The sequence below is a fragment of the Cnephaeus nilssonii genome, assembly GCF_951640355.1.
Source record: "Cnephaeus nilssonii genome assembly, chromosome: 4".
NCBI classification, from domain to species: domain Eukaryota; kingdom Metazoa; phylum Chordata; class Mammalia; order Chiroptera; family Vespertilionidae; genus Cnephaeus; species Cnephaeus nilssonii.
Window position 1 is genome coordinate 1,921,165 of NC_137075.1, and position 11,089 is coordinate 1,932,253.

The following is an 11,089-nucleotide window of genomic DNA, read 5'->3' on the forward strand; positions in this document are numbered from 1 at the left end:
GCCAGAGCTCACCATTGATATTTTAGTATATATTCCTCAGACTTCTTTTCCTGCGTGTAGATAGATAGACAGGCAGGCAGACAAATGTATGTACAGGAGTGTGTTGATTTTTAAAAAAAAAACAAATGTAAAATCCATGGCTAATTATCCAGATTCAGCCACCAGAAAACCAAGGGAATGGTTGCACTGTATGGGAGGGGGAAGGGATGACTTTGCTCTTCAACTGTGATTTGTGTGTGTCTGTGCAAGCATGTTAAGCATTTCTCTGTCTTATGTTCATTCACAGCTATGATTAGTGCCCATCCCATCCATTCCCTCGATAACCCTCACCATCATTTCCACTCCAGCAGCCTCGCTTCTCCAGCTCGCAGTCATCTCTACCACCCAAGCAGCCCATGGCCCATTGGCACATCCATGTCCCTTTCAGACAGGGCCAATTCCACAGGTGAGAGACAAGGACTGCATCCCAGGTGGAAATCTTTCCAAGAGTTGGCAAGTTGAAGTGGGGAAGGAGTTGCCCGCTTAGAAGGATTTAGAGATTTTCTCAGTGTTATATATTTATCATAACATTTCTGTTCCCGACTCAAATTTGTTTCTGTAAAATTGACCAAGCTTTTCTCGCAAAGTCTTAAGTGCTCAGTGCAAGTCACTTTAGTAAAAACACAGTAACTCTAATTACATAATCATGTCTTCTTCCAACAACTTGTATTTTAATTGAGTTCTATTTTCAGTTAATTTTTTTTAACCCTCCAATTTGAAAGAAGACTCATTCTGTGTGATTTGCAGACATTGGAGGTCGACTTTGCCTCTCAGTCACCTTAATGTTGGGAGGGTTCATAGGGCAGCCTTAAGTGTTACTCAACGGTAGGTTTTACATGCTTCTGCCAGGGAGCAGAGTAAGAACAGCATCTGAGGGTGGCGAGGCCAGCAGCCTCATGGGGCTGGTGCATAGCGTAATCCTCAGGTGCCTAGTGGATTACTGAAATGAGAAAGGGCTGCACAGATAGGAAATTAGCCTAACAGTCTGCAGTGTGTTTAAAGAAACACATTGCCAGACAAACATTTCCCAGTTTGGAAACCTTAAGAAGCATTATCAAAACAGTTTTATGGAGGAAATAGTGAAAGTGAGGGGATAGTAAATGGAATAGATACAGTTATTCATCATTAATTGAAAATTAATTTTCACCCTCTCAGTTTTAAGGTACAAATCTAGTAATGGCTCATATATGATTCATAATTTTTCTATCATTTGTCTGTTAATAATAAAGTTATTAGTAGAACTAAGTGTTGGTGGTTCTGGAAAATACAAGAATTTCAAGTGTATTCCATTTTAAGAGAACCTCAAAACTTCATGCTAAAAGTTAGTCTTGCCAGTAGCATCCCCTCTCCTTTATATTTTGATCAATTATAATCATACCAAAAATATCAAATGCAGATCAAGGCTTTATTAAGGGATGTCCAGTAAACCCCAAAGTTATCTCCTCCCAAACCTTTTCTTGGCTTGGAAAGTGCTGCTAGAACTCATGTCTAAAATTGACCTTCCTACTATCTCCCCAAATCCGAGTTCGGTATTCTGCCTTTAGGGAAAGACAGTGCACTGGAGGCTGTATGGAGAACTGAAATCTGCCTCACAGGGGTGCTCTGATACAACAGCAACCAGAAAGCCACCCTCTAAACCTGCTCTTGGAAAGCCATTTTGTATCCTGACCCTGTTAAGGCAGATGAATCTCACGTACTAAGCTGTGTGTGGTGCAGGTGGGAGGAGGTTGGCCAGAAGCCTGGCCGCTCCTACCCAGCCCTCATTCTAGTGGTGGTTCAGTTGGTGGAAGTTCCATTCTTATGGACTTAGGCAGAAGTGAAGAGAGGAAAAGTAATGACTTGCTTTAGGAAAGGGTTTTTTTTCAGTGGCCAGAGGGGATAAATGGAGGTAATACTAGTGGTAGAGTCACTGAAGATGTAAAGCAAGCATGTCACACTCGTGGCCCACGGGCCACATGCAGCCCACAATGAATATTTTTGCAGCCCAGCCAATATAACGGTATGTAAGAAACATTTTAATAAAAATTTCATAACTTAATTTTTACAATATCCTGCTATACATACTTATTAATAAACTATAACATTCGCTAATGACTGATTACTATAATCGTGTTGCATTCATTTCCCTCCACTAATACTAGCAGCGAATATTTTAGTAGCCAATTGCCACATCATTAGTCTTAGACTGACTTGTTTGGTGTGCGCAACAGGAAATATTTTGTTTTCGGAGAACGAGAAAAAATGGGTTTATTTGCATTATGCTTATTTGTGCAGTTATTCAGTGTCTGGTAAGTTAATGTTCAAGAAAAAATATTAATTTTTATTAAAATGTTCTATTATTTTATGTTAACGATTACTCATTTATTTCAGCCCTTTATATTCAGCATGTCTCTATCGAAATAAACCTACGTTTCTATGAAAATTGAAGCTTTTGTTTTTTGGCAGCCCACATAAACTTAAAGCTTGTTTATATGGCCCGTGTTAGCCTTTGAGTTTGATGTGCTTGGTGTAGAACAAGTATCTAGAAGTGATGGAGTTCTCTTACTGCTGTGCTTTCCTGCGCTCTGGAGCTCAGTGCTGCCCCGCCGCCAGCCCTGTGTGTGTGGGCTCGGCATGACTAGACTCTGGCCAGGGCAGTCTTCCCGCTAGTGAGCATTGCTGTGTCTTGTCCTGGAACGTTTATTATGTCACCACCACTTGATGTAGGAAGAGCACTTTCCACTTGTCCAAGTCAATGAGCAGTGTGAACTTTGTGTGTCTTAAACAACTCTGAAGTCGGCCCCTTGCCAGCAGGAACTTGTGTTCTAGCATAGTGACCTAAAATACCTGCCAGTGCAGGCTGCCATGGTCCCGGCTGAAGCCTGCTCCCTCTCCTAGTCCCTGCTCCCACCCTCACCAGCTCCCTCCAGGCTCAGGTCACACTTAGCAAGCAGACCAACAACTCCCAGCTGTGGGGGTGGCTGGCTTAAGCAAGCACAAAAATTAACATCCTCAGCCTGATAAGGTTGTCATGGCCAGGCTTTCAGCACTTGAGGAGGATGCTGAGTCCCTCATCCTTGGGACCCAAGACCTTTAAGCTAAGGGGTAGCACTCATGACGGGCATGGCCTGTCTCCTGAGAGCCCAAGGGAACAAAATCATTGCTCCCTCAGCAACAACGTCAGGGAAATAGGTTGGATTCTGCAGGTTGCTCATACATTGCTGCTTAAAAGGATTATTTTCTTTTTTAAGGATGAGAACTCTAGGAGTCAGGGAAGGCCTCCTTCAGGCTGCCTGATGCAGCCTTGTCCAGAGCTGGTGTCCTCCAGGCCCCTCCCCAGGGTACGAATGGTGGTTTGCACCAGCTCCTATTGTTCTCATATGGTCTCTCTGGGCCTTGGTGCTGCTGCCAGTTCTGCAGGGTCAGGGGATGGTGGCATTGGACATGAAAGGACAGTAGTGTGTGGTGGATTGAAAGGTGGGCTTGGGAGTCCAGCCAGGGATTCAGATTCCTGCTTTACCTGTTCTCACTCTTTCCTAGGGTGAGGCCTAACATCCCAGTGCCTTCTGAGTTACTATGAGGATTGAATGAGCTAATTGAATGAAAAGTGTTTAGCACTTTTCATAAGGCTTCTCAATTAATCTCCAGTGAATCTTGCATTATTCTTCCTGTCTTATAGGTGAAGAAACTGAGACTCAGATTCGGTGACTGCTAAGTTCACCCAGCTAGTATGCCAAGATTAGAGTCCAGGTCTATCTGATCCAAAGCCAGTGCCTTTTCCACCCTACCACGCAGACTTCCTGAACAATGACCCTTTTTCACATATTTTGACATTGTTACCATGTTCTTCCCATGTCTTCCCCTTCTCTAGGCTGACCTGACCCTATTTCTTTCTCTCGCCCCATCGCCCTTCATATGCATAACCTTAAAGCTCTGTGTAGACCTCTCTACCAGTTGGTTGTCCAGGTCTCTCCTACAGTAACCACCAGGACGTGCAGGCAGAGCTGGTACTTGTCCAGTGCCCAGCTAGCCTTGGTGTCTAAACATGTTATCTGTGAAAGTCACTGAGACTATCAATCAATCAATGAAACTTTAAGTTTTCTTTTATAATTATTTATGTCTTAATAGCTAGTACTCTCATGAACCTTTTTAAAAATACATTTTTATTGGTTTCAGAGAGAGGGATAGAAACATCAATGATGAGAGAGAGAGAGAGACTTCGATCGGCTGCCTCCTGCACACTCCCTACTGGGGATCAAGCCTGTACCCCGGGAATCGTACCATGACCTTCTGGTTCATGGGTCAACGCTCCGTCATTGAGCCATGCCGGTAGGGCTCACAAACCTTTATATGTGCTCCATAGTAAGTACCAAACAGAACTTTAAATATCTAAAATTATGACCACTTAGCTGTGTAGCTGAACAAATCCCAATAACTGGTTGACAGAATTGTTTGGGACTCTTTTAGATCAGTCCGTTCTTCCTTAGCCTTGGCACAGGTGCTCATCCAGGGACCTCTGCTTACTGAGCTGCTTTCAGGGCCCTTAGAAACAGCCAGAACTTGGGGGTGTATATATGTTTAATGGGTTTGTAAAATGCTAACATCTAAACTTTCCTGCGATAGAATCCATTCGAAATACCCCCAGCACTGACACCATGCCAGCATCCTCGTCTCAGACATGCTGTACTGATCACCAGGATCCCGAAGGTGCTACAAGCTCCTCTTACTTGGCCAGCTCCCAAGAGGAAGACTCAGGCCAAAGTCTTCCTACCGCCCATGTTCGCCCTTCCCACCCATTGAAGAGCTTTGCTGTGCCAGCCATCCCACCCCCGGGTCCACCCACCTATGATCCCACGCTGCCAAGCACACCATTACTGTCCCAGCAAGGTGAGTGAAGACAACAGCACTGGAGGGACCCTTTAGCTCTGGCTTATGGCAAAAGTCGCCTCTTCTTTAAAGAATAATAAAGCAAGTACCCTTCAGGTTTCTCCCAGCAGTTTGGAGTAGCAGGGTGTCACCACCCCTCTCAGGGAGGGTATGGGCTTTCTCCTGTGGGAACCGGAGATGAATTGGCTGGGGAGTGAAGGCTGACTTTTTATAGATTGTTTTGGGTGCAGGATCCTTGGTTGTCATACCCAGTGGCATAGCTGTGAGCAGCAGATAATTATCTGCTCAGCCTCCCAGAATTGCCTCCCTCCACAGGGTCCCAAACAAGCCAGAGGAGGGGCAAGGAGCAGTAGAATAAAAAAACTGGAGTTTCTTTTCATATAAACTTATTTATTTGGATTTTTTATATTTCAAATTATTGATACATTCAAAGAGTATAAAAAGAGCTGCTACCGATGCTAACCGCGTCGAGTCACACTCGACATCCGAGTGCAAAAGGTTAACCCACCTGCCGTATTCACCAGACCTTGCTCCTTCTTCACATTACCACTTGTTCCGATGGATGGCACATGTACTTTCTGAGCAGCACTTCAAAACATACGAAGAAGGGGGAAATTGGGTCTCTGAATGGTTTGCCTCAAAACAAGAAAAGTTCTATTGGGACGGTATCCACAAATTGCCTGAAAGATGGGGGAAATGTGTAGCTAGCGATGGACATTACTTTGAATAAAGCGCTTTTGATGTTTCTCTTGAAATTATCGTGTTTTCTTTGATTACAAAATCCGCCATTATTAACCGGTACACCTTGTATTTCTAGATGCAAGGTTTTAAAAACTCTAATTTTACTTGAAACTTAAATGCTGTCCATTGTTTTTCTTGAAGTGACTGGCTTACTTCACTCACTTTCTAGAAAATGTCTGCCAAATGCTTAAGTCCAGGTAACTGGCTTATCAGTCGCTTTGAACTAACATTGGTGTTCATGATACAAGTGACAGTACAGTTCACAGCACGGGCCGCCCCAGGCGTCTGCTGGGAACAGTTCTCCTACCTCGGTGTACAGCAGCAGTCCTGTGTGCATACTGTCCACTTTGTCATATAGATATTTAAAAGATTTGTAATCAAGGTCCAGATTTAATAAAATAATTTTTACTATTTCATAAAGAATGATCTTAAACTGACTGCTTTTGAACTGCAAGTGTGTATCAGCGAGTGACTTTACAGTTTGGGCCACTACCTTCACCTATGCTTGGGCTCTAGCAGTTTTACCCGCTGTTGCTTTTGTACCATCAGTGTAAGGTCAAAGAATACCGTAGTATTATTATCAAAAGAGCTTAATCTACCAGATATCCTGCAAGGGGTCCGTGGATCACTATGTTAGAGGCCCACTAGACGAGGAGGTTAATTTTCTAAAGCCAAATGGAATATTTCCTCTGGCCTCTTGGATACCCTGCTTTCTCCATCCTTCCATCTTGTTCCAGGGCCTTCTCAGTGCCAGATTGCTGCACTGGGTCTGGGTGTACCCCTCACTGGGTATATCCCTTCACGCGGTCTGGGTGGAGCGAGCTTAACTACACACCTGACACTGCCCTTTCCCCTCAGCTCTGAACCATCACATTCACTCGATGAAGACGGCCTCCATTGGGACCTTGGGAAGGAGCAGGCCTCCCATGCCCGTGGTGGTTCCCAGTGCCCCCGAAGTGCAGGAGACCACAAGGATGCTGGAAGACTCCGAAAGTGTAAGTTCATGGGGCCATCAGCCCAGCCAGCTTTCCAGGAGCATGTCCCAGGACCTGAGTGTGCAGGTCCTACTGATGCTGTTCTGGCCCAGAGTATGAAGCAGGTTCACTCATTCACTCCGTAGACATGCTTGACGAAGCATCTCTCTGAGCCAGGAACTGTGTGGAAGCTTCGATCTGCTTTCTCTTATACTCACTCTGATGTATCTTGGATTAGCTTATCTCATCAGCCCAGCTAGTGATTTTTTTTCTCCCCCACCCACCACCACCCTCCTTTTAGTCTACTCTCTCTCTCTGGTCCTCTTGTCTTGGTTTAAGTCATCCACGTGTTCTTTCACCTTTCAGTCCCACTTCCTGACCTTTTCTGAGCAGGATGCTGGAGGGGAAAGTGCCTAAGTGGATGCTTTCACACAAAAAATCAACAGGGCCGCCCTAGCTGGTTTGGCTCAGGCCTGCAGACTGAAGGGTTGGGGTTCGATTCCATTCAAGGGCACATGCCCAGGTTGTGGGCTCATCCCCAGTAGGGGGCATGCAGGAGGCAGCCCATCAGTGATTCTCTCTCATCATTGATGTCTCTTTCTCTTTTTTCCTTTCTCTCTTTCTCTCTCTCTCTCTCTCTCTCTCTCTCTCTCTCTCTCTCTCTCTCTCTCTCTCCCCCCCTACCCCTTCCTCTCTGAAATCAATAAAAGTATACATTAAAAAAAAATCAACAGGACCTCTCCTTGATTTTTCCCTCTTACATTCCAATAAATATGTCTGACTCTGCATTTCCAACTACAGGACTCTTTAAGAGGAAAGCTTGGAACCCAGAGATTATGGGACATATTGATTGTGGCAGAGACCTAGACAAACTGAGCAGATTGTTACTCTGGACAGAGTATGTCGGAGGAGAGGCATTTTGCATTGTGAAGAAATGAGGGGTTGCTGGCTTGGGGCTCAGTGGCCTTGGCACCTCCTTCAGTCTGGCCCCTCTGGGCCAGCGGGGTTTCCACTGTCTAGTCTCGGGGCACTTTGCAGACCCTCAGGCTCTCTCTGCGCTCATCTTCTGGATGGCTCCTCGGGTCACACCCAGTAACAGTGTTCTCTTTTCCTTAGAGCTATGAACCAGATGAGCTGACCAAAGAGATGGCCCACCTGGAAGGACTAATGAAGGACCTCAACGCCATCACGACAGCATGACGTCCTTCACCAGGACGTGACTCCAGAACTGAGTCTAGAAGTCTTGGGACTCAGCTTGGAAACAAGGAATTGTACAGAGGATGAGAGACAGCACTTGAGAACACGGCGTGAACACGCAGACAAGCCTGCGCCCGCATGGGGCTGCTTCTGGTCAGCCCGGAAGAAGCCCATGTCGAGGCAGCTTCCCTTTACCTGCTGGCACACTGCAGGACCGGGCACCATGGGCCAAAGTTTTGTGTCTAGGGAAGAGGCAAGAAACGCAGCCTCCCTTTCACTTTGTGGTCAGGCTGTGTCTTCGTGCTATGACTGCATCGCCTTTACAGAGTATAGACATTGGCATTTATGTACAGTTTTATTTGCGTCCTATTTTACCTTCAGAAGAAAAACACTATTAAACCAAGGAAGTCATGGTGTTCTCCACAAGTGGTTGACATTTGACTTGTCTGAATTATGTATGGAAAGTCATCAACAGCGTGGGTTGTTCCAGGGGTAGGCTTGGTTTTTTGTTTTTATTTTTTAATTATGAGTCATTGCATCCTCTACCAGCTGTTAACCCATCACTTTGAGGGGGGAGGAAATGTTGCATTGCTGTTTGTAAGCTTTTTTATTATTTTTTTAATTATAATTATTAAAGGCCTGACTTTCTCCTCTCATCACTGTGAGATTACAGATCTGTTTGAATGGTATGTAACATTGAAAGGACTTGTTTGTTGCTTCTGTGCAGTTTCAGTATTGGGGTGGGAGGGAGGGTTGGGAATAGGAATTGGAGGGGCTGCTGAGTTCCTGTGAGTGTTTCCATTGTACTTTCTTCAAGAAGCCTGCGGAGAATGGAAGCATCTACGTTATTGTCCTTTCCTGGCGTGTCCATCTTTATTGTCACTAAATTGCAACTGGAGTTTCATGTGGACCTAGTTAAAAATCTCTTCTGTGCAATAGGTGGGTTCGAGGATTTAGCTGCCCCGTGTCTTGGTCAGATCCTGATGAGAGTGCCATGCCGAGCAGTCAGGTGCTGTGCTCCCACTTGCAGGGGTGTTGCAGACAGGGCAGCCCCGCTCCTGTGCGGTCAGAGAACAGGGGGAGCCTTTCTCCTGCTTTTGTCCTCTGTTCCCACTGGGCAAGGTGAGGGGTAAGGAAGGAACTTTGTTTCCACTTAGGACTCCTTGCATCTCTCCAGTTCCTGTCCTCAGCCAGCCCAGCTCTCCCCTCCATGTTGCAGGGGCTGCTTTACCCCTGAGGCTCCCACTTCTTTGTAAACGTGGTTCTTCAAGTAGCAGTGGACAGGGACAGTGGTGAGGGGCACAGGAGGCAGCTGCCCCTCCTCCAGCCAGCAGCTCAGCTAAGCCCCTGGTTAGAATGGGCAGCAGGAGGTTTCTGAGGTACACTGTGTGGCCTGGCCACACACAGAAGCCTTTGCCTTTGCAAATAATTCTTGTTTTCTTTTTCTTAAAAAGGTAAGGAGCTGAGGTGTTGGGGGGGTTTTTTGTTTGTTTTTTTTTAAATATTAAGAATATATTATGAAAAAATACAGGAAAGCCTTTCAGGCATTTCCCCCAAGAGAATGTGGAAGGCAGTAGAGAACAGCAGTCGCCAACCAGTGGTCCATGAGGTCTGAAAGGTTGACAACCGCTGCTCTAGCCGATGAACTCTCTGTATTTATTATTTTGGGGCAATGGAAGTGCAGTGCTGGGACTCCTGCTCACAGCTGGTGCTACCAGGCAGGGCTCTGCACAGCCGTGCACTCAAACTGACCCTGAAAGAGCACTCCGGCACCAGGTGGCTGATGCCCCAGGAACTGCTCACCTTCGCCCAAAGAAACATGCTCGGTGTTCAGGGCATTTCCTCCCATGAATCTTAACACCTGTTACCTCAGGGCCTTGGTACCTGGACACTGCCACAAAGCTGGGGCGGGTGGGGGACTATTTTTAAATAAAGTAACTGCTCGAAGTTGGGAATTTTTTAGAATTAAGAAAAAGGAAGCTATTCTGAATTGCACCTTTTCACAATTTAATACATTTTCTTACATTTCCTGTGGTTTTTTAATGAAGCCATTGTATGTGTTATAATGTCGTAGGTGAGCAGCTGCTCAGCAGCTTCCTTCAGGAGCATCTGGAACAGATGTGTCTGCGCCTTGTTGCCTGCAGGGGCCCTCAAGGGCTGCTGGGACTACTTGCTGTACACACTTGTTTGGCCTTTTCTGTAGTTGATGCTGTAAACTCTATGGCTTTTTAAAAAACAATTTCATGTTTTTATTTAGTATTGGAAATCCAATACACTTTTTTAATCCATTCAAACTCTGGTCTAAGTGTTTTTTTCCTTAAGAAAACAGAACTTGGGGTCCCCTGTTTACCAGCCTCAAATTGATTTCACCATTTCCCTCACAACTATAAAGGCAGGAGTTCTCAGGACACCGTGGAGGTGTGGCCAGAGAACCAGGAGGCGGCAGGCAGAGGTTGCCCATTAGCCCCGAAGATAAGTCTTGTCCCCATCCCTCACTGCAGCCCAGCAGGGACTGAGCAGCCTGAGGAACCACAGGTAACTTCTGTCAGAGAGCCCAGCAGAAAAGTGCAGCCGCTGCTGAAGGGTGTGTGGGCCTAGTCCCTGCTGTGGCAGTGCCCTGGGCAGCAGCTGATCCTCTTGGCACAGGACAGAGCACCCACACTAGGCCTGGGCCTTCCCACTCCCAACCCTCCTCTCTTGGGTGTGTGACACCTAGAGCAGTTATCTACAAGGAGTCCCTGCCTTTCCCAGGCTGCCTCACCTGACTGCATTTACTCCATGCCTTAGCTCAGGCTACTATAACAAAAATACATTGATGGGGTCTTAACCAGCAAACATCTATTTCTCACAATCCTGGAGTCGGGGGAGCTCAGGGTACCAGAGTTTTGCTGGTGTCTGCTTCCTGGTTCATCCTATCTAATAAAAGAGTAATATGCAAATTGACCATACCTCTGCTACACCCACCAGCCAATCAGGAGTGAATATGCAAATAAACCCAACCAAGATGGCTGTGGCCACGGGGAGCAGGAGGGAGGCTTGGGTTTCCCCGGCGATGGAGGAAGCCAAGCTTTCCGCCTGCCCTTGCCAGCACAGGCCTCCACTCAATGCTACAAAGTTTCAATGATAGAAGATAAATAAATCCCAACAAAAATGATGGCAGCCACAGAACTGGAGAGAGCAGGAGGCTTGAGTTGTCCCTGGAGATGGAGCTTTCCACCTGCCCTGGCCTGCTTTGGCCTCCACTCAAGGCTACAAAATTTCAATTATAGAAG

General features: G+C 46.1%; 1 protein-coding gene across 12 annotated transcripts in view; it reads left to right on the forward strand.

Moving 5' to 3' along the window:
* The window catches only part of NEO1 (neogenin 1), a 377,465-nt gene extending 367,363 nt beyond the window's left edge, over window positions 1-10,102 (forward strand). For 8 of the 12 annotated variants that reach the window (XM_079767544.1, XM_079767540.1, XM_079767547.1 and 5 more), the window contains 4 exons: window positions 287-445; window positions 4,642-4,905; window positions 6,505-6,641; window positions 7,737-10,102. In XM_079767544.1, the coding sequence (XP_079623670.1) occupies window positions 287-445; window positions 4,642-4,905; window positions 6,505-6,641; window positions 7,737-7,820 (644 nt within the window). In that variant the 3' untranslated portion in view covers window positions 7,821-10,102. The remainder of the gene's footprint in view (window positions 1-286; window positions 446-4,641; window positions 4,906-6,504; window positions 6,642-7,736) is intronic. The other 4 variants (XM_079767550.1, XM_079767541.1, XM_079767542.1 and 1 more) reach the window with 1 other exon arrangement.
* The last annotated feature ends 987 nt before the right edge of the window (window positions 10,103-11,089 follow it).